Source organism: Dichomitus squalens (genome assembly GCF_000275845.1).
Source record: "Dichomitus squalens LYAD-421 SS1 unplaced genomic scaffold DICSQscaffold_63, whole genome shotgun sequence".
NCBI classification, from domain to species: domain Eukaryota; kingdom Fungi; phylum Basidiomycota; class Agaricomycetes; order Polyporales; family Polyporaceae; genus Dichomitus; species Dichomitus squalens.
The window spans coordinates 138,636-160,617 of NW_006766945.1; the positions used below are offsets into that span (position 1 = coordinate 138,636).

At 54.5% G+C, this 21,982-nt stretch overlaps 5 protein-coding genes across 5 annotated transcripts; 2 read left to right on the forward strand and 3 right to left on the reverse strand.

Annotated features, from left to right (window-relative positions):
• Nucleotides 1-724: 724 nt before the first annotated feature.
• DICSQDRAFT_150094 (alkaline phosphatase-like protein) lies at nt 725-4,435 on the reverse strand (the record flags this gene model as incomplete). Its single annotated transcript, XM_007370220.1, has 18 exons — nt 725-783; nt 818-961; nt 1,019-1,133; nt 1,183-1,264; nt 1,376-1,697; nt 1,754-1,862; nt 1,914-1,967; nt 2,302-2,638; nt 2,690-2,691; nt 2,719-2,826; nt 3,028-3,323; nt 3,383-3,527; nt 3,583-3,749; nt 3,804-3,948; nt 4,005-4,022; nt 4,082-4,116; nt 4,168-4,341; nt 4,393-4,435. The coding sequence occupies 18 exons, from the start codon at nt 4,433-4,435 to the stop codon at nt 725-727; spliced, it is 2,355 nt and encodes a 784-aa protein (XP_007370282.1).
• A 488-nt stretch (nt 4,436-4,923) lies between these two features.
• Nucleotides 4,924-9,408, reverse strand: DICSQDRAFT_70323 (OPT oligopeptide transporter; the record flags this gene model as incomplete). The annotated part of the gene is made up of 32 exons (XM_007370221.1): nt 4,924-5,116; nt 5,170-5,230; nt 5,281-5,411; nt 5,521-5,614; nt 5,665-5,666; nt 5,719-5,768; nt 5,819-5,842; nt 5,897-5,954; nt 6,011-6,078; nt 6,133-6,206; nt 6,265-6,292; nt 6,352-6,418; nt 6,469-6,508; nt 6,560-6,578; nt 6,628-6,736; nt 6,791-7,049; nt 7,104-7,141; nt 7,191-7,222; nt 7,286-7,308; nt 7,371-7,415; nt 7,475-7,557; nt 7,856-7,889; nt 7,967-8,101; nt 8,158-8,179; nt 8,257-8,295; nt 8,348-8,376; nt 8,433-8,487; nt 8,544-8,591; nt 8,658-8,771; nt 8,881-9,050; nt 9,134-9,224; nt 9,304-9,408. 32 exons carry the CDS (start codon nt 9,406-9,408, stop codon nt 4,924-4,926), a joined length of 2,340 nt encoding a protein of 779 aa, XP_007370283.1.
• A 711-nt stretch (nt 9,409-10,119) lies between these two features.
• DICSQDRAFT_157623 (uncharacterized protein) lies at nt 10,120-12,149 on the reverse strand. Its single transcript, XM_007370222.1, has 2 exons — nt 11,875-12,149; nt 10,120-11,821 (listed from the first exon to the last, which is right to left on the reverse strand). Exons 1-2 carry the CDS (start codon nt 12,019-12,021, stop codon nt 10,454-10,456), a joined length of 1,515 nt encoding a protein of 504 aa, XP_007370284.1. The 5' UTR covers nt 12,022-12,149; the 3' UTR covers nt 10,120-10,453.
• A 317-nt stretch (nt 12,150-12,466) lies between these two features.
• On the forward strand, nt 12,467-14,118 carry DICSQDRAFT_140756 (uncharacterized protein). Its single transcript, XM_007370223.1, has 6 exons — nt 12,467-12,499; nt 12,553-12,734; nt 12,793-12,825; nt 12,886-13,016; nt 13,082-13,093; nt 13,152-14,118. The coding sequence occupies exons 1-6, from the start codon at nt 12,476-12,478 to the stop codon at nt 13,640-13,642; spliced, it is 873 nt and encodes a 290-aa protein (XP_007370285.1). The 5' UTR covers nt 12,467-12,475; the 3' UTR covers nt 13,643-14,118.
• A 1,451-nt stretch (nt 14,119-15,569) lies between these two features.
• Nucleotides 15,570-19,386, forward strand: DICSQDRAFT_157625 (Nrap protein). Its single transcript, XM_007370224.1, has 10 exons — nt 15,570-15,812; nt 15,861-16,032; nt 16,085-16,564; nt 16,620-16,675; nt 16,730-16,828; nt 16,887-17,011; nt 17,064-18,696; nt 18,750-18,953; nt 19,004-19,141; nt 19,190-19,386. Exons 1-10 carry the CDS (start codon nt 15,579-15,581, stop codon nt 19,310-19,312), a joined length of 3,264 nt encoding a protein of 1,087 aa, XP_007370286.1. The 5' UTR covers nt 15,570-15,578; the 3' UTR covers nt 19,313-19,386.
• The last annotated feature ends 2,596 nt before the right edge of the window (nt 19,387-21,982 follow it).

Sequence of the window (21,982 nt, forward strand, 5' to 3'; positions counted from 1 at the left end):
TCCTACCACCGAATAGTACACTTCTAAATGTCCCCTCTAGCCGCTGTGGTCGCGGGGGCCGCAAAGTCCTCTAGCCCGCAGTCTACCCAAGAGGAAGAATTCATTGAGACGGCGCACAATGTGACCTAGTACAAGCGGTTCAAGAAGAGCACCGCGCCCAGCATCTTCGACAGTGCAGGTGCCTTCTACACATTCATCTACCCTAGGGCCGAGACACCGAACCGGAAACTGATTGTGCGTGCATGCGCAGAATCGGGATAGAAATAAGAAGGTCATGGCGTGCCTGTTGATGGGGACATCAAAATCTTCCTGTTGGGCGACCTGGGCACCGCCAACTCCCAGCTGCTCAAGTTCGTCGAGAACGTCGCCGCAATCGCCGTCCATATTCCCAGCAAGAAATTCAGTGCGGTCGGTCTCACAGTGTCTGTCCAGCGCTCCTCTGTCTCGGATCATCCTTCTCCTCTGCCCCGTTCAGCACTGTTTCTGATGCAGTGTCAGCAGCATGATTTCTACCTGGAAGAAGGTGCAATGGTCTTCGTGGACACGGGCGTCGATTGTGTGAATGAGCTTGACATGATGCGTGGGGAGGACCGCAGCGCGATTCACGAGACGACTCATGGAGCAGCAGGACCACTCACTGTGTTCATACCTTTCCCCGGGAGCGGACATTGAAGCACAACAAGTGTGCGGCGTACCACTTTCAATATTATATTACTATACCACTCTAATGCCTATGCCACACCCAACCTTCATTCTTTCCCATGCTGCTCCGATGATCGGTCCCTAAGTCGCTCAGCGTTCGAGTATTGGCATGGACGACGCATGAGCAACTCGGCGACAATGCACGCCACCATGGACCAGAGGACAAAGAGTGAGCTTGTGCAGAAATCATAGAAGGACTGTGATATGTCAAACCAAGACCCAACGTGTCTAACTTTGAGGAAGAATGTCAGGGTCATGACTGTGTTTGATCCGTGAGACGCTTCCTCATGAGCCCTGTGGCGCTATAGCAGCTTACCGTCAGAGAGCGCAAGTACAATGACGAAGAGGTTGAAGGGTGGTAGACTGAGACGTGCGTGTAGGACGGAGAATGTCAGAGCCAGTATGAGGAAGGGTGCGAACATCTTGAGCATCTGCAACCTGTTTGAATTGCAGCTCCGTAAGGCACATATCATCACTCACCAGTAGTACGATCAACAGGTATGGATTGTACCTGGAAATGAGGCGATAAACTAGGTCTAGGTAGAAAGAGCTGTAGCCAATTCTAAGTTGATCAGTGCGGAGATCGACTGCGTGCATCATCTTACGCAATGGAGGATATACTGCATGATTATCGGTCAGTTTCAGGACAAAAACAAGAAGCGGTGACACTCACTTTCCGGGACCAAAAAACGCAATTTGCATAAAAAGGAGAAAGAATAGCGCAATACCCAAGTCCTCTCCCTTGAGCTGGTACGTGACGCATCCTTCTTCATCCTTCACCTTCGATTCCGACCCCAACGGGTGGTCTCGGTGCCATACGTACTCTACCTTAACCCAGAGGTATAGCATCAAAGCGAAGGCAACATAAAACACTCCTTCCACGGATACGGCGACCCGTAAGAACCACATGCCAACCCCGAGGAAGATGCTCAGAAGGCGTGCACTTGGGTTGCTTCTGCCGACCCGCACGATGAATGGAAGCATCCCGTTGGACACTAGAATAAGATATCATCAGCCGGACTGAGAGCACTGCCGATACTGAACATCTAACAAAGTATGATCCACCCAGGGGTTCGTAGGATCAGGGGTACTCCTCGTTTGGCCCGGAGACTACCGACGATGAGATATACTAGCACAGTGCTTGACGCGAGTCCACAGATCTGCATGAAGCAATCAATGCAGACACGAGACAGGGAGAAGAGAAAGCCCACCAAAGTTATGACTACAGCCTTGAAACACCAGGCTTCCCGAGCATTTTTAACATTCTCGTGCCCATATATCCAATCACGATCATTGCCACAGCACCGCATGTACTACACCCCCTGTCCTCAGCCTGTCAAGAAAACATCAACAGCGAGGCTGCTTACATCTTGGCGAGGTCTTCCTGCTGATGGACGCTCAATAGAGGAAAGTGGAGACTGTCAGGTAGGATGCTATCCAGCCGAACAGCAGGCGCTGATGTCGAAGCTCATTCGGTCATGAGAACAGAGGTCATGCGATACCAATACCGAGAAGCCATAAGCACAACACAAAACGGTATGTGTACGCGAACTGCGGTGAACGGTCAGGGGATGCTTGGATGAAGTATATGTAACGTACCACCATGGTTTGCGTCGCTGCAATCGTGCCTATAACCATAAATTTGTCATATGGATACTCGCTGAGCTGCCACAGCCGACTGCTGCACCAGGGCCACGCCTTGGCCCAGAAGTAGCATAGGAAGATGGCGTAGGCATAGTACTCCAGCGGTGAATCCTGTGAGGCGAAGTATGACCAAAGTGCTGCAAGGACAGTTGTTGACACAAAGTACGGACGCCAGACCCTTCCATGTGCATCGGAAGGCTTCGACGCTGGAAGGAGAACTGTGGCAGCGCAGAGAGCTATCCAACCGATGTATGCGGATACGACGATGCCGAGAATAACCGGAGCATCATACCTGTTTTCGTCAGCCTGGGCACCATGCTCGAGGGAGTGCAGGTTCTCTCACGTCTGTAGGTAGTGGAAGCCTTATTGGACGGCTGAGATGAGCACCATCGCGTGCAGCCGGGCCTGGTAGTGGTCGCCCACATCAATGAGGGTTTCTATAGCCGATAATTGCGTCTGTCCTAGTTCTTCGACGGTGCTCTAACCATTCTCAATACAAGTATGGTCTATAGAAGCGTGAGCGCTGACTCTTCTCGACTGCAGGCCACAGGTAAGCACGGAAACGAGAAGCGATGCATAGCATTTTATGTTCCAAGCCTACACACCATGCTGTACCCTGTAGTGACCTGCGGTGCTCGGTGTTAGTCAAAATATAGTGAAGCGAGACTTCAGCATGCGTACCTGCGCATTGACAAGGGCCGCCTGGGCCATATATCTATTGCCCTGGTTAGGAAGGAGATAGCCTGGTTTCGTCGGGTCGACGTCTGGTAGCATGCCCATCGCGTTGGTCGGCCACTTCGTCCCAATGAGTGCAGACAAGAGAAGGGCAATGTCTGCCTGCTCCACGTCACGACGCAGCAGATGCGACAGTCCCAATTGTTTTGAGTAGGCATCGTGTGACGACGGTGTGCTATCAGGGAGAGATCCACGGACGCCCTTTCCCCACACGATCAGGGGAGTGCATGTACTGTCAGGATCTTTCCTCAACATCTGGAATGAGGGTCATAATGACGGTGGAGCAATGAGCAAGACTGACGTCCATCCCCGTGGTTTCCTATGGGCGTCATACCATGATCCGCCGTTGAAACGAACGCGGTGTCGTCGTCTCCATAAAACTGGCGAAATAGATTCTCCGTTTTCTCGACAATGTCGTCGACAGTCTGGATGTTCATCATGTATTCCTTTTCCCGAAGTGCGTCAGTACACAGTAGACGACCAGCAAACAACTTGCTGCACCTTTGAAAATGGGCGGTCAGAGTGTCCTGTGATGTCCAGGCCCGGAAGGTGTAGGAAGAGGACAGTTTTATCAGCACGAACGCGCCTGTCTAAATCTTCGTGTGCAGTGGAATTGCGAAGAATGGCTTCAAGAGTTTGATAGACCCTTTTGTCCCTTTGTGTTGCGTCTGTGTCGTAAGTCAGACATTTCCCCCTTGGAATGAGACTACTTCGGGGACTACCCTTGGTGTAGTCTTCGAGTTCGGGGTCAAACTTCCATATCTGAATCTTGTCTGGAGGAGCACCGGGTACGAATGATGCAAGTACAGTCGGTGAGCCAATAGCGAACGTTGTGCTCGACTGGTTGAAGACGGAATCGAAATCAATCTGGGAGGAAAATAAGTAAGCATGGAGGGTGTGTGTCACGACGACGAAGGGCTCACTCCTACTTGGCGCCATCCCTGATTTGCGAACAGAGCTCACATAGTTTTCCACAGAAGATCAACGGGAGATTCCGTACCTTTGTAACCTCAGATACATCCTCGTTCATGCCGCCTGTTAGTTTGATCAAGTCTGATCTCACAGCAGATGAGCTCCGATACATACTGATGAAGGCGACATGCCCTGGTCGAGTCTCGGAGGGTACACGAGTATGCGAGATTCCCCATGCGCCTCTAGTCTCCACGATGGAGCGCAAGTACGGGGCTACTATGTCTGGACTGCCCGCGATGTCGACAAACCCATTCTTCATAAACAGCAGGTCGGCGCGCAAGCCATTCCCTGTGTAATGGTCAATGCCATCAGGGAGGCTGCAAAAGTTCAAGCACGCACCGACGATGAAAACAACACGTTTAGCCCAGTCGGCGTAGGGCATGGAGTATTATTGTTCCATGCCATGTACGACCCGAGTGGTGAAATAACAGTGGAACACTGTGTCTGCGAAGATATGGTGGAAGATTAGTCCAACGATCTGTAGTTTCCAGACGTCGCTCTGAGACAGCATTCTGTAGAGTTGGGATGGTTGCCCTCGTCTTTGCAGCGGTAGTGCTCAAGAAGCAGAGTATCTTGGAGGTATTCGAAGTTGGGATAGACACGACGCCAATTTGGCGAAGACTAGGTATCTGCGCTCAACAGAACTTTAACAGGAGTTCTATCCCCCCTTGACAGCGGAATTCTTTTTCGGGACTCCGGATCTGCGCATCTGAAATAGGGGAGATGCGTCTGTTTTTGGAGCAACGGTGTGCCGTGTCTGGCTGGGGCCTGATGGGGGACGACGTTCCCTGAGATTTTCGAGCAGTGCGATAGCAGATGGGGGCAAAAATACATCTAACGATACAACAGTGAGTCTACCAAGTGTCCGGCCTATACAGAGTGCGGAGCTGCTGAGCAGATTTCACCAAAGAATAGGCAATGCCACACGTACCCAAAGCGATCCCCAGGCGGCACGACCCGTAACGGCGCGGAATGCCAGTCCGCAGTGTTCTTGAAAACAGTGTTACCCCACCACTGCTGAATGGTGTCACGGCCAATCGCACCGTTCCTCGGATATTGAAGGCTGGAGTAAGAGGTTACTTGGTACGTTGGAAGGGTGCGATCGAAAGGACTCACATAAAGTACACGAGGAGGGTTGATATCGCAGTTCCTGCATCTAGCGCCGCGGAAAGTACATCTAGACCCAAGTCAATAAAACGGCGTTCGGTGTCCAGCGAGATGACTTACAATTATATTTTGCCCAGAACGGAAAATATCTCCTGCGGATGACATATTGCGAAAGGAAGCCGATCATAGCCCAAGGAACATAATTCACAGCGCTCGCAGGAGGTATGAGTCCGACCCCAGTGAACATGAGACTTGACGGGCATGTTAATCGGGTATCGAGCAGAGGGGTTCAGGTAACTTACGGAAAGCTTGAGGAAAACATCAGCAATAAAGCTGCATAGGATATCCAAAGGTACTCACTTGACGTAATTGAGCCATGAGTTGGGATATCGTTTCGTCAACAACCAAACAGCCAGCGGGCAGACGGCGCCGATGATGAAGAAGAATAGTAGCGCTGTCCGGAAGGTTAACAAGGTGTGTTGACAAGATTGATCGAGTACATACGGCTAGGCAAGGCGCGTCAGCAAGGAATTCAATGTGGAGTGCTTGACTACTCACTAGTACAATTGGCCTTTCGAGAACTGTAATGTAGGACCGATAACACCAAACTAGCAAAGCATCAGAAATCAAGTCACCATCAACAATATGCTGCACCCACGACTACCGACGCCGTCGCAAACACCTGAAAGAACTTTCATCAGGTGCCCTCCTACTCACGGCGAGTATCGATTCTCACCTCTGTGTTTGGACAGGTGAATCCAGACATGTCCTTTTGCGCTGGCGTGCAAATCAAGCTATCCGTCCTATCAGCCCCAACCAGTTTGGCAATCGAAGTGCCATCTATGCTCACGGAATATTGGAGAACATCCAGTTCTCGACACCTAACTGCACGGTGCCAGCAACCACAGTGGCCACAACCTTGTCACAGTGCTCAGTACAGCGATTCCATACAGGAAGCACCAGCCGACATACCTGGCACCAGAACATCGGCCTCGGTGGTATCTTCATGTAATGCCCAAGCTTGAAATCAGACGTGAAAATCATCGCTGCAAGGAGAACGTGAATATGCATGCACCCAGCTCACTTGGCAGGCGAGCTTCCTACCTTGCGACATTGTGATGTATCCCCAAGTCTGGCAAGTGGAAACGGTTGGTAATACGTTCGACTATATGATTGACATGGTCGCCATACCTTGAACATCATCATCGCCACCGGGCGGCCAGGAAGCATGTATCCCACGACAAGTTCGGTGATGACACTGAAGCAAGATCAGAGAAGACGGTATTGGTGCAGACCGACGTGACTTACTTCAGTCCAACTTGTCGATTGGTAATGGCCTGGATCATGCCTATTCATGGGAATGAGCCCGACATACCTTCGATTTCTCGGAGCGACATACCAACTGGAATCAAGTATACCTATGAGTTCCGTGAGCAACCTCTCGACCATATCAGGTCTCCAACTTACAAGCGCGATGCACAGTGCCACAAACAGGGCCCAAATGGTCATTTGCGTTGGGTACAACTTGATGCAGAGGCACGAGAACGTGAATGTCACCACCAAGATCCCGGCATACCTACCAGAATCCCTCAATATGCGACAATTCGTGAGACTGTGCCGCACTTACCACCATTGTGGGACAGGGGGATACTTGGACATGAGGCGTGCATGAATATCCGGCTGCTCGGCGAGCGAACGGTGCAAGTGGACCGCGATGGGCTTGCGGAAGTACAGGATGGCGTGCACGATGGTAGCGGTGATTGACGCAAAGGCGAGCCCGTATGATATCGCGAATGTCGCGGAAAGGAACAGGGGGCTGTAGTCCTTGTAGGCTTGGAGGTCGAATGTTGAATCCGCGTTGAGTATGCGAGTCAGGTTGTATGGCCGGCCTGCGTACGATAAGGTATCAGTATACATAGGCACTATCTGGATCTGGATTCTACGCTTGCCCGTGTTGTCGTATGGTCCTAGAGCGGAGATACTGTGCAACGTTAGGACGTAGTTGGACGCGTGTCAGATCTAGGACTCACGGCATGTACTGAGAGCACCAGACGTTCGTGAACTGAGAACAGCAGGCCATCGTCATGAACTGGAACAACGACGCAAAGGGAACCACTAGACGCACGTAGACAAGCGGTGCAAGGAACCCTAGAGACGAGCAGCACAGTCAAACGGGTGGACTCCACACAAATGATGGCAATATGACGCACAATAGAACACCAGAAAGCCAACGATCACGTTCGCTTCCGCCCACCCTGTGTCATCGTCAGCAGCGGGATCTATCGGTAGCGGACATGGCCACTAATGGACGCACAAGGTGTCGCGAGCGGACTGCCGATGAATGCGATTTGATTCCAGTCGAAGGACAAAAGCGAGAAGCCCATGCCGCTGTGATAGCTGTCACATCGTTAGACTGGGCTGTGGAATCTTCGAGATGACAGGATGGACCGTACCCAAAAAGCGCATTGACTTTCTGTTGTGCGGTGAGAAGGTTTCAACGAGGGCCAAACGCAGCCAATAGACATAGACCTACTGCGTTATGAGGGGCTATCCAACACGCCTAAAAGAGGAGCCGATTAGGACACCACGAAACGGGTTGCGACGTTTCAAGTGCTTACCCATGTGAAAACGCTAGGTTCGAGAAGGATCAGGATGTGTGGCTGTCAGTCGAATGGCCTATGGCGATATGCCGTACCTCAATGCCTGGAATAGATATCCCGGGACAATATCTAGCAAATCAAGGACGCCAATAGCGGATCGTATCAGTACGAGAACGAAGACCGAGCGTGGTCAAATCGATACGCACACCAGACGGCAGCGGAGACGAAAGCGTATGCAAAGAATCGTTCCCGACTGAGTCCATCATGACGACCTATCCCTGCATAGCTCTGGGAATGCAAAGTGTTGAACAACGCGCAGAGCACCAAAGTGTTCGGCCATACTGGAGTGGGACAGGTGAGTCCTCGACAGCGTGATGATAAGCAGACGAGGACCTACTCATAGACGCAGGTGCAACGAGCTGGTTGCGCGATGACAGGCAGCCGAGTGATTAGCCAGTTTGGTGAATGTGCTTCGAAAGGCAACTCAAATCCGTACCAATCTACGCGCCAGACCTCCGACCGAGAAGCCAATGAGCTGGGCGACATGTAGTCAGTGCTTGCAGGGCGACCTTGAGGAAGTTGCTTACCTGTGTCGACATTACGAGCATCCATTGATCTTAACAGCGGTTAATGGGTGCTCGGCCGGATCAACGGGAGACGCATGCGACCTACATCCGAAGTTGAAATTCTGCTTGTACCAGACCCGTTGGACAGCGATGATCTCCGTCTACGGCGACCCATGGTCAATGAGGCACCTCGACGATAGCACATAAGGACACCTACCGCGTACGCGGACTGAGCGCCGACTCCGGCCATGATGGTGATCAGCACCTGCGGGTCCGATCCAGTCGGTCATCATTGTCAAGCACAGTACAGAGGTGATGGCGGGTTCCTTACGTGTTCTTTGATGGTGAACATGCCGGGGTTCAGGGCCATTCCGAACACTTTCCACTGCGGGATCCATCGCGCCCAGGCTCTTCCGAGTGGGAAGCTGATGAGCTGCGCAACAATCTGGGGAGCGCGGTCAGCGCGGTTGGAGGGATGCTTGTAGGCCACATGGGCGTGCACGCAAGAGGCAGGTCGCGTTGCACGCGCGAGCGGGTCGAAAAGGAGGACGTACCCCGGTGACCATAATAGACGGATAGCGGAAATAGTAGAACTCATTGACGCCAGGGATGATGATGGCCCAGAGAATGCCGAGCACCCAAGCACGCAGGGTGTTGATTGGCATGGACTGGTCATCGTAGTTTGCGACGGCGGAACGGACCTCTGGATAGGGAGAGTCGTCTTCTGCGTAAGGGGCGTCGAGGTTGGGAAGCGGAGGGTGGGATAGGTCAGTGTCGGCTCGGGGAGAGAACGGCGGGGAAGCGTACCGAGCCAGGTGATATCATTGGCATAGTTGGGATCGAAGAAGTCGGGAGGATCCTCTGTATGGCGGGAAGACAACGATTCGGAGTCGTCAAACTGGCGTGGTCCTGCACGAAGGTGAGCAGAGGTTCGGGAGGTGGGACGCGCAAGCAGGGATATATGGAAGCAAGGAGACAGAAGGAAGAGAGAACGCACGGATGGATTTCTCGCCCTCAAAAGATGAGAAGGAGGCTATCGAAGAGGGCGAGGGGCGATGGTCCTCCTCCACCTCTGCGGACATTTCATGGGGGAGTGCGCGTTCGGTGCGCGATGTCCTGGGGCGTCGCAAGGCGAACGTGTCGTAGACAAGGATGGGTGGCGCGAGGATATGAGCAGGAGCAGATAGGGCAGCAAGACGGACGCAGGCACGAGATAGCAAAGGCGAAGAAAGCGTAAAGGACAGGGAGTCGGCGGCGGCTGTAGTAGGCAGCTGAGGGAAGGTGCGCTGACGAGGTCAGCACGCTTACCGGGGCCTGTTCGCAATGCCGAGGAGAGTCGAGTCGGAGGCAATAGGACAGATCGCGCGGGTAGCGCGGGAGACGCGAGGGGAGGGAGACCGGGGAGGGCAGGGGGAGGAGGAGGAGGAGGAAGGGGGAAGGGAGCGAAACAGCGCACGCCCTGGCACCGGCGGCACTCAGCTGCGACTGCTGGGCTGGGCTGGGCTTACTCGCTCAGGGGCCTCCTCCCGGCGACAACAATCGTGTGAGATAAGACAACGGCCGGATACTGTCCTCCCTCGCCCGGACTGCCTTCTCGTGCGCTCGATCTGTCTTATATTTCTCAAGCGTCGCGAGCTTGTCGGTAGCATACTGCATCACTGCTCTCTGTCCTTGACCGCTCTCCCCGCGGGCCTCCGAGTGACCGCTGAGGATATCATCGCTTGTAGAAACTGGGACAACACGGCATAGTGCCATCGAGGCGCTCGGAATTGTCACCGTTGGCAGCGGCGGTAGACGAAGGCCGAGGATGTGAGAAAGCAACGGCGCAGGGTGGGACAGCTCGCAGTCTCCCAGTCAGCTCGCCGGGACCAGTCCAACAGAACGCCAGGCACTCCCTTCCTATCGCCTTCCGCAGCATCTCTTCTCTCCTCCCCCGCATGTCCCCTTCCACGCCCGCGAGCATCCACATACATATCGCTCCATGAATATACGTTTGCATCCTCATTTCCAGGCACACTGAACTATATACACACACTAATCCAGTACGATCTTCTATTAGCTGTCCGTCGCGATCCATAACCCGTACCATCGCACGAGCGAATCGCACAAACACGACCAGATCCGCAGTCATAGAATTGCTAACCTTCCAAAGTCCAGCGTCGCCTCTTCGATCGACATCTTGCGGACTACAAGCGCCTCCACGATTAACCGCGGCTCCCGGCCGACTTCTGCAGTCGCTACGACGATCTCCGCCAGCTGCCGGGCCTGCAGCACAGGAGACGTCTCGGGGGAATCATCTTCAGCGACGCCAGTGCTGTCCACTGCGGCGTGGAGACCGTCGACGCCGCTGGCGAGCGTGTTGGCCTCCTCGTCTACGTCCACCAACAGCGCTGACGCCTTGCTGCCGACATCCTCATCCTGAGAGCCAGCAAGCACCGTGGCGGGGGCGTGCGACCCGCTGGTAACAGGTTCACCCTCGTCTCGCGTCTCCGCCTGAGCTAGAGCGATGAGCGCGTTTCGCTTCTCCTCACGCTTCTTGTCGCGCGCGAGCCGTCTTTGCAGCGATTTCTCCTCCTTGCTGAGCCCGTCCTGCCCAGAGGCCGCGATGCCTCTCTGTTGCCATGGGTGGGCCTTCCTCTCCTTGTTCTTGTTGCTTCGCTTGCCATGCCTCCCAGGCGTCGGTCCAAGGGGAGCCGACGCCCCAGGGCGCACCCGATGTCGGACGGGACGCGGCTTGTAGACCGCTGCGATCTCAAGGCCGGCGAAGGACGCACGGCGAGGGCCAAGGCCGGCTTCAAGGCCGAAGGCGAGATCTAGCTCGTCATCGGCTATGACGCCCGATGCGGGTGTATCCGTCTCATCCGGGAATGCGGGCTCCGGCTCCATAGAGAACAGAGCCAGGTCGTCGTCTATGGGCGCTATGAAGGGGGAGGACTGAGCGGTCGGACGCGAAGGGTTTGTGCGGACAGGGCGGTGCGCAATGGACGTGATCGTCGCGGAGAATGCGGCTATGTCAGGACCGCGATATGATGTCGGACACGACGTGGACACGTCGTCCTGATCCGCAAAGTCGGCGAAGGAAAAGTCCGTCTCAGCCTCGGTGGTGGTGGCCGATGTCGAGCCGTCCCCTCCGTCCGAGAAGGCAGGGCCACCGCCGGCGGGAGCACGTCGGCGCATCTTGCGAGTCCACTCGCCGGTGTCGGGGTCGGTGTATCCGCTGTCTTTATCGGCGAGGGCGGCTATGGTGGGAGGGACTTCGATCTCTTTGACGACGATGACGGACGCGCCGATTTCGCCGGCCATCATCTCGAGTGTCTCCAGAGATTCTTCGAGGTCTGCGCGGGAGAGGCCGATGAGGGCGCCCGAGTCGGCGACACCGAGCTCGTAGTAGGCCTGACCGCCGCCCTCAAGGAGACGCCATTTGAGCTGAGTGACGAGACGGGCGAAGCGGGCGTTCGAGATGTGGGTGAGCTTGAGCTTGTACTCGACGTTGCCCTGTGTGAGTGATGAGAGACTACGAACTACGGAGAGATGGATATGACGCTCACCTCCTCTACCTCGGGAACTAGCTTTGGGATGCCATTGTGGAGTGCGGCGTTGACCTGGGGGGAAACGCCGCGAGAGGGAGGAGTTGGGAGGAAGGGGTCCCAGGGGGAGGAAACACGGGGGCTTTCTGACTCGTGCTCACCGAACATTGGAAGCTGGATACGCGTTTGTTGCAGTAGTGTTACTTGATGGTTGCTTCGGAGAGATATAACGAAGGGGGGACAAAGATGTTTAAGCCGATATTCGAGTGATCATCGTGGGGTGAATGGGAGTTGCAAGACAAAGAGGGATACAGGATTCCTGAGGTACGCTGAATGCTGGCGAGGTGAGAGGCGGACTCAGACGACGGAGAGCATGGTGGTGCGAAAGAGAAACGTGCGCGACTCATCCCCAGACTCAGCCAGACAACGGCTCGGGCGGCCGCTTGCACACCCGGCAGACGCCCACTGAGGCGCTCAGAGGCTGACATAACCCATTCGGGCGTCTCTGTAAACTCCGCGTCGCTCGGATGTCTCAGTAGATCTTGGAACAACGCCTTGCGTTCAGCTTCAGGCCAAGTACTCTCTCCTCTCTACTCACCTCCTCGTACGTCCTCGCACTCCCATGCCTCCCTCACACGCGACCGCTGTATGTCTCTCTCTCCCTCTCGTCTCCTGGTCCCGTCTGACTCCTTGCCACAGACCACTCTCAAACGCATACACCGCGAGATCGCCGACCTCAAGAAGGAGGACCTCGGTGCCATCAAGCTCGCCCCGTCCGATGACGACCTTTTCCATTGGATGGCCGTCATACCAGGCCCAGAGGGTAGCGTCTACGAAGGCGGCGTCTTTCACGTAGAAATCGTACTCGGTCACGATTACCCGTAAGTCCGTGGTTCCACTCGTAAGTTCATTGTGTGCACACCACATCGTTTCCTTCAGATTCTCCGCTCCTAGGATGACCTTTCGTACTCGGTGAGTCGGTGATGTACGACGCTTTCCACCTCGCTGTATTCTGACTGTCTGTGTATCAAGCATTTACCATATGAATATAAACGAGCGCGGGAGCATTTGCATCGATATCCTGAAGCACAACTGGTCACCGGCTCTGTCTCTCTTCAAAGTCGTCCTATCGTTGTCGTCCCTACTTACCGACCCAAATCCAAGTACGTATATACTTCCTTCGGCGCGAGTGCTGAATGGCTCATGACCATTCCTCTACCTTGTACAGAGGATCCTCTAGGTACTCGTCGGAACGCATATCTACTTGTACTGCAGTTGACCTCATGCTACTCCCCCAGTTCCCTCCATAGCCACTGAGTATATCCGCAACCGAGCTCAGCATGATCGGGAAGCGAGACGCTGGACAGAGCTCTACGCCCGTCCACAACCTACAAAAGACAAAGGCAAGGGCAAGGCCTCGGCCAGCCCTGCGCCCATTTCTCCATTCAGCGCGGCTTCGACGGGCGCGGTCGGTCGTTCGACCACAGCGTCAAGGACGGCCACACCTGTCGAGGCGGAGACGATCACTATCGAGGACTCGGACGAGGATGCGCCAGTAACACGGTCAAGAGCGACGAGAGCTCGAGCAGCGGGACCTGTGGCTGTGGTTGTGGCTGGGTCGAAGCGGAAGAGAGGGACGTCTGCGGCTACCGGAGCGGTCGATATCGACCTGTCGACCGAGGATGAGGTGATGCAGAGACCGGCGACGAAACGGCGTGGGGGAGGGAATTCGTCGACATCTGGTGCGCCACGAACAGACCCGGGTGAAGTCATCGTTATTGAGGACTGAAGGGGACGTGCGTGGGTTCCAGAGCTTGTTAGCGGATCATCGCCTCACGCTCACATCGGACGCTCGATGCCCCCTGGATTGTACGCTATTCATCAGGTACCATCAATCACGATGTCATATCCGTAGTCTACGACTACTGGACGTGAGTACTATATGGGACACGTACCTGGGGTTCTCGGGCTCAATGGTTGGAGGGACTTGGCGGTGGTCAGACCGGTTCCGGGATTACCTTGTGCTGACCCTGGCGTCTTCAGCCGTCGAGTCGACCGCGGTAGCACGTTCTGCTAATGGTCGCTAGATGGTTGCTACTTCAAGCACTATCATAAAGCCTGCAAGCCTGCTCACCTCTGAATGCCAAGGGAGAGCTGCATTTCCCCCATCTACCTCCTGCAAGTACTGGTGGCTCGAGACGCAATGTACACAAACCAGTAGTCATGCGCCACACAAGCAGGCTGCGAGAATACTGCGGCCTCGACGGACAAAAGGCCCGATTACATGAAGTCACATCATGCTGTGGGAGTGAGGCGGTAGTCAGAATATGCCGTGCTTTCGAGCGTGGAAGACGTTGGGCTTATTATATACACATGTTTGTCACAAGTCTTTAACCCCGACCGAGGAAGGTGACCGACACTACATGAACCAGGGTAAGGCGGCACGAAGCGCAGTGGGTTTGTGGTGCGATGGTGGACCAGTTCGGTCGTGAGACAAAATTCTATCCGTACTAGTTGTCAGCTTGGGTTGGATGCGAAGCCGGGGAACGTTGCCGGATGTGCGACTTTCATCTCTATAGACATCCATGGTAGTACGAGTCAAACGGAAGCCAGTCGTCGACAACCTGGTAGGTGTTCATTCCCCTCAAATCGTCGTGTGATGAAGGGTTTTTGCACTCAAGGCTGGCAGATCTCGGAGGCGTAACTCAATGACTACCATATCGCGGAGGTACGACGATGTTGTGAGGGACGAAACGAGTGAGAGACAGGACGAAGGGAACGTTTTCTGCTCGTTAGAGACCGAGCATAAGTGTGTCTGGTCGATGAACTGGCTGTTGCAGGTACTTACCGCTTTGACAAGTTATCGAACAGAAGTGCTCATACCTGACGGTCACTTTAAACACAAGGTGTATGCCACCCAAAGTTCTTGCAGGTCATCTGTACGGCGCTCTGAGGAATACGAAGTGCAGCCATGGAGGATACTTTGAAAGTATGAAGGCTTTCGCGGTCGAAGGAGGCCAAGTGGTGATGTCACGGGGATGGTGTACGAGATCTGATCTCGATGCGGATGGGCGCTTGTGAGGGAAAAGTTGATGGGCGTCTGTCCTTGCAGAAGTCGGACTCGCAGTCCTGTCCTCTCGCCCGCCGTCCTCGCACTACCGCAACATCTCCCCTCACTGTTCTAAGCCGCCAAGGATCAAGTCGCAACGAAGATACTGGACGCGCGACCAGACCATGGCACTTAACCTCAAGCGGAAGCGAGCCCCCGGCTCCGCACCCAGCCCCAAGGTATTTCTTGCCCTACCCATTTCCATCGCGCCTTCATACCTCTCAACCGTATTGCAGCGACGTCGCGACGAGGAGCTTTCCGATGAATCAGAGCCCCTCTCCGACGCTCATATATCCCAGGCACCCGGCAGTGTTCGCGACGAAGATGATTCCGGAACGGAAGATCCTCAGGACAGCCCTCCTCCAGGCTCTGGCGACCATCCTGGCACGCATCTTCTCAAACCTCCCACAGGTGAAGAACTCAGAAATATCAAGGACGCCACAGAGCTCTATCGATCAACGTCCTTCAAGCTTCAGGTGCGTATCCCTCTTGTTCTCCATCACTCTCATCCATCCCCACACTTCACCAGATCGACGTCCTTCTACCCAATGTCCGTCCGAAATACCACCTCTCCCAGCCCCTCGACGGCTTCCTCCTTTCCTTGCACAAACGTCTCATGGACCTGCCCTCTACTCCTCCCCAACATCCTCTCCACGCTTCCCGTACGCTCTCCCAGAATGGTGTTGCCGTACCTTACATTCGGCCACTACCGACGGAAGATACAAACTGGAAAGTTGCGTTCGAACCTCCGTCAGAGATTGTTCTTGCCGGAAGCTGGGCAACCAAAACTGCTGTCAAGGGCAAAGATACCTCCAAGTACGAGGTTGACGTCGCTGTGGCTATACCATCGGTGAGTTGTGCAGTACCACTGACATCACACATTCTGACAGCTCTACAGAGCCTAGTCCAGGAGAAGGACTACCTCAACGGGCGCGTGTTTCAGAAGCGTGCATACTACTTGTCTGCCATTGCCTCTGCTCTTGTCAACAAAAATTCTCCATTGCCGTGTGACCTCTTCTTTCAGTCGACTTCAGGAGATCCGAGGTACACGACGTTGGTGTTGCGACCACGTAGGTACTTTATGTCAACGATCTATGCGCGAGAACCTAACTGGTATTCTAGACGAATCCGTTGAGGGATTCCGCAAGCTCAATGTTCAAGTCCGCATCATTCCGTTCCTGCCGCATTCGCCCATTCCACTCCAACGCCTGTCCCCTTCGCGTTCCAATGTTCGCACGTCAGGACAAGACCATGACTCGAAAGAGGAGCCGACGCCACTTTACAACACCGCGTTGATGCATATGATCACCCCAAAAGCACATCTGTTGGCTATCCATGCTCTGAAACAAGACGTGCCTGCCTTCTCTGACGCCCTTACGTTGCTTCGCGTTTGGGCAAATCAACGAGGATACGGTATGGGTAGTAGGCTATGCGTTCGAGGCTTCGAAGGGAAGGGTATGTGGTGGGCATCTGTACTCGACATGCTCATTCACGGCGAGGAACCTCAGCCTGTGGCTGTGAAAAAGACGGGTACGAAGCGAAAACCTCTAGGCAAGGGATTAAGCTCTTATCAGCTGTTCAAGGCTGCACTTGACTTCTTTGGTAGGTATCCCTACCGTCTTATCATGGCTGCTAGCATTTTAACGCATCGTCCTAGCGCGGCACGATTTCGCTGAGCAACCCGTCTACGTCAAGTCAAAGGACGGACATAGGGTCAGTTCACACCTTCATCTCCTCGTGTACATGAAGGTGATGGATATAAATCAGTTTCCTCCGATGAGCTACGCTAGCCATGAAGCGGTTTTCGTCGACTCTACATCGTCTGTCAACCTCTTGGCCGGTGTACCATTGTCGTCGCTAGATCTGGTAGGGCTTAAGTCACTCTCACGTTGCCTGATTTATGGATGTCTTCGCTCTTCATTAGTTGAGATACGATGCGCAAGCTACGCTAGAAACATTGGATCGCTCGGGAATTTCGGAAGATCCGTTCCATACCGTGTTCTTGCAAGATCACCGAGATATGTTCAGCCGCTTTGACATTGTTCTTCGGTGTGTCCGTTTTGATCATTCGTAAGCCTGGCACCTGTCTCATTGATGTCAGTGTCGACGTCTCGTCGGCAGTGATGCGTAATCCCTCCGCACATCTGGTTGCCGACCATGGGTCGGTCTACAACGCACTCATCGCGACGCTCACTTCGACGCTCCGCCGAGGTCTGGGGAATCGCGCCAAGGCCATCGCAGTGCTTCATCCGTCCTCTGATGTCAGGCCCCTCTCCCAGGCTCTGCCTGCTAACCCCTCTGCCATACACATAGGCATCGTCTTGGATAACGAGCACGCATTCCGGCTTGTGGACCACGGTCCTCCTGCTGAGGATCAGGAGAGCGAACAGGCGAAACGTTTCCGTGACTTCTGGGGCGAGAAGGCCGAGCTGCGTCGTTTCAAGGATGGCTCGATCACCGAGAGCGTCGTTTGGGATGTGAAGAGTGTCGACGAGCGAACGCACATCCCTTCCTTGGTTGTCAAGCACCTCCTACGCAGACATCTAGGGATCGGGGCGGAGGACGTCAAAACCTGGCAAACCCAGTTCGACGCTCTACTGAAGGCGCCGGAGTCCATCCGATCACTGTATGAGGCACGAGGGGCAGTTGCTGGTTTCAAGGCGGCGCTCACCGCTTTCGATGCCCTTGTCAAGCAGATTAAATCCCTCGACGACCAGTTCCCACTCGCGATCCTGAACGTGAGCCCCGTCTCTGCTTCGCTCAGACACACGGAAGTCTTCGTGCCGATCGCGGTGACGCCGTCATCGCGGGTTGGGATTCCCACGACTGCCTCGTATCTGCCCGCCATGGAGGTCATTGTGGAGTTCGAGAAGTCTGGCAGATGGCCTGACGACCTACGCGCCATCCAGAAGATCAAACTTGCTTTCTTCGAGCGAATGGCGACTGCACTCATGGCGGCCGCGAAGGGGTTGCAGGCGAGCGTCGTCCTCGGCGAACATACCGCGCGGACGGAGATCCAGGACGAGGCCGCTCTCGATATCGTCACACCGGACGGTTGGGCATTTCGCGTACGTATATGGCATGATCGCGAGGCAACGCTTTTAGATCGTGTCATCAACGAGCAGTCCCGCGTCCCGAAAGCTCTGAGGCGTAATATTACGGGAGAAGAAGCCCGCGAACGACAGGCTGCGCTCAAGGCGCGCGACGTCTACCTCCGGAGGTTCATCCATGCCCCACGACATCATCGCGTCATTGCTGCGCTTTCTCACAAGTTCGCGGCATTTGCGGGAACTGTTCGGTTGACGAAGCGGTGGTTCGCGTCACATTGGTTGCTCTGCAGTCACGTCTCCGAAGAGGCCGTAGAGTTGCTCTGTGCTCACATTTTCCTGCGGACGGGTGCCAGTGTCACGGCGGAGACGATGATGCTTCCCGCAGGGGTGCCTGGGACCAAGGAGCGAGGTTTCGCCCAAGTCTTGAAGTTCCTCGAGGATTGGGACTGGACCAAGGGTCTAGTTGTGCCGTTGGACTTCAGTGATCAGGACGTAGCGACTGCGGACGCCTCGCCGTCCGCTTCTGGCACTGCACCGTGGTCTCTAGTCACCCAGTTTGATGCGTCGGGCCACGTGTGGACATCATCTGGTCCCAACGCCGTCGTTGCACGGCGCATAACCACTCTTGCGAAGGCCACGTGGGCGAGCCTAGCTCAGTGGGACTCTCAAGACTTAGAAGTAACGGTTTGTGTCCGCACTGAAGTATATTGTCAGCAGGGGCTTACGCGATATCGTAGCGACTGTTCCAGCATCCCACGGAAGACTACGACTTCGTTGCTGAGCTCAACCCCGCCGTTTTGCCTCGCTATTATCAAAGTGTGGAGGCGGATCCTTCCATTTGGGCTGCGAAAGCCCAGTATGCTAACGCCGGCCTCGCGAACTCCACGTCGTCAGTCTTGCCTGGTTTTGACCCCGCTGCAGCATTATTCAGAGACCTGACAGTGAGATTTCTGTTTGATGTACCAACGCACACAATCTGATGGCCTTCCAGCGCGTCTACGAGGATACTGCACTCCTATTCTATGACGTTATGGGGGGAGCCCAAGTCGGAGGTGTATGGCAACCCTCCTTGAAGAATGCACGACCGTTCAGGGTTCTCGGAGGGTATTCGAGTCTTCCCGTAAGCAAGGTATGAGGTCGCCATAACTGCTGTGACGCTGCTCATGCTCTTGAGCAGGATGGCAGCAGAAACAAAGAGAAGGAGCAGGGGTTAGTTGTCTTGAATCATCTGGCACCCTCTATAGAGATGAAGAGGATAGGTTCTGGCCTGATAACAGGCATAGTTTCTAAAAATGATTGAGCTCTTGGACATGAGCTAGCATTGTCCTTCCAATCTCCACCCAGTTTTTGAACTTGTGATGCTCTATGCCCAAGTTCCTCCAGGACTCTGATGAGAACCTGAACATCCTTTGTTGGAACTCTGGCCTGCTTATAAATAAATGCTTATGCATTCCTTTCTGTCTTCTGACCTTTGATACTACTATCATGTGGTCTGCTGGAGGTTGTTACGTCCCATGCCTAAGTCCCTCCGGAACTCTGTCGGACACTGCGCTAACTCCGCCGGACCTCCGGACTTGCTTACAAATAGATACTTACGTACTGGTTTCGATTTCCTTTCCGTTTCCTTTCCGTTCCCCGCCGGGGCCCATATGGCTTTCCGAGCGTCTACCCTATCTCCGCTGGAATGTCCGTTTTCCCATATCAGTGCCTGGTGCCACTTACATCACTTCTATACTTAGCGTCGGTATTCCGTCACCTCCGATCGGACCTCCACCTCCGATTCGGACTTAAAGGACACCGGCTTCTCAGTATATAAACCCCCGGACTTGTCACAGTCAACGAGCTGTGCCACTAGATAAACAAAGACAAGCTCACTGGTGATGGGGTTGGTGCTGAGGGGCGAAGCAACTCCAGGTGACACAGCAAGAGATGATGCAAAGAAGTAGATTCCCTAGACTAGAAGGGGCAGTGAAGAGGTAGGGCTGCTAGCTACCTACAAAGGAGATGGGGGATCGACGAGAAGATCAAGTCTGAGGTTCCCTGCCTCAGACTTGATCTTCTTGTCGATCCCCCATCTCCTCTGTAGGTAGCTAGCAGCCCTACTGTTACCGTTGGTACGCCCCACCCCCTATCTTTTCGCTATTGGACTACTCCTTCTCGTCGCCCTCGTGTACACTCCACCCCCCTTCCTGTTCCTGGTGACCTATGCTTACCCTCCCGTTCCCCTGTCGTCCGCCTGTACACTACCATCCCCCATTCCGACCCCTGACGACTGCGTTCCTAGTCCCGGCCCTCTCCCTTAATATTTCCCCTTTCGTCTATATGACCGGACCCTGAGTCCGACCCTGACCCTTTCCCTTTTCGGTTACATTACTTTACCCTGACCCAGACCCCGACCCTTGTCGCGCCCCCTTCCCGTTTTGGTTACATTACCCGACCCTGACCTAGACTCAGGACCCTGTCCCGCCTCTATCCCCTTTCAGTTATATCACAGGACCCTGACCTAGGCCATGTACTATACCGGGCCCAGCCTCGACCAGACGTGTTCCTTTACAGTCTTCTCATACCTCCCCACTTTGGTCGGTTACCTTTTCCTTCCTAATATGGTCGGTACCCCATAGTATATAAGGAGGCCTGTAGTCGGTAGAGGCTCCCCACTTCTGTTCTCTTCTTCGTTACCTCCTGTATCCCTATATCCCTCAATCTAGGGACTTGTGCGATACTCTCTCTCCCGTGTGCTACACCGCGTACTTGGATAAGTCTGCGTGATAAGTCTGGATAGACTTGTGTTGGTACTTCAGCGTAACATTAGAATAGAAGTTCTCCCACCACGCCCTGGATAGGACTCACCGTGGCGCACTCTATTTGTCAACTCGCAGACCGACTTCGACGAACGCACGGCCGTGACCATACTACGGTCAGTTACACGGACGACGAGGTAGTCGTCTACAACCACAACCGCACCCCCGAGGAACATCGAGCGTACAACCTAGTACGACGCCAAGCCACACCAGCGGACGCCAAACGTTCCATTCGGCAGCTCGAGGAAGCACACAGACGTGCGACCTACCAGGAAGGATTACTCCTCGATCGACCAGTAGCACCAACACTTCAGAGACAGGCAGCTATCGAACTCATCTGTCAACGGACGCTTGACCGGATCGGAAGGACTCACGCACGAGCCGTCCTTCATAGCCCAATTTGGAACGAATATCGCCTGAGCATCGGCTCTTGGACACCAGACCAGGCGAGCCTCGAGTTTACTATCCTTGACGAACTCGAGCATTGGGTACTCCGTGACGACGGGTACGACGCGGACGACGAACTACCATCGCTCGTCGACACCAAGCAAGAATCATCGGCAGGCAACCCCCTGAGCCCCGAACCACTAGACATCCTCTCCCTCCTTACGAGAATTCGGGACAACGCGAGCGCGTTGTACGACATCACCAACCACCACCCGACCCTCACCCCGATCTCCAAGCAAGCACACATCCAGGTTCTCATTGAACAAGTTCAGCTGGTCCTCAACACCCTTCACAACCTCCAACGGCTCGTCAGCCCACCCCTTCCCCCCATCCCCGTCAGCCACGACCCAGAAGAGCGCCACGGATCCAGTTACTTTGCTGCTCGAATTCGCGAACAGGCTGAGAATCTTCGTAACATTCAGAGTCTTTTGGACCCGGACTTCACCGAACACTGCCGACGCCTACATCTACTCGTTGGGGCCAGGGAACTATACAAATCTCACCTTTGCATCATTCAAAACGGATACGGGTCCCCTGACGCTAGTGCCGATTCCGACTATTCGGCGACTCTACGCAACTTCCACCTGGACTAGGTACTCCTCCGCATGAATACGCAGCGGACCGATTGTGCCCAACGTATTCACCGATACGACCCCGAGAATCGACACGACATCAGCTTCAATAGAGAAGGACAGAACAGGTGCGAATTGCAATAACCACCT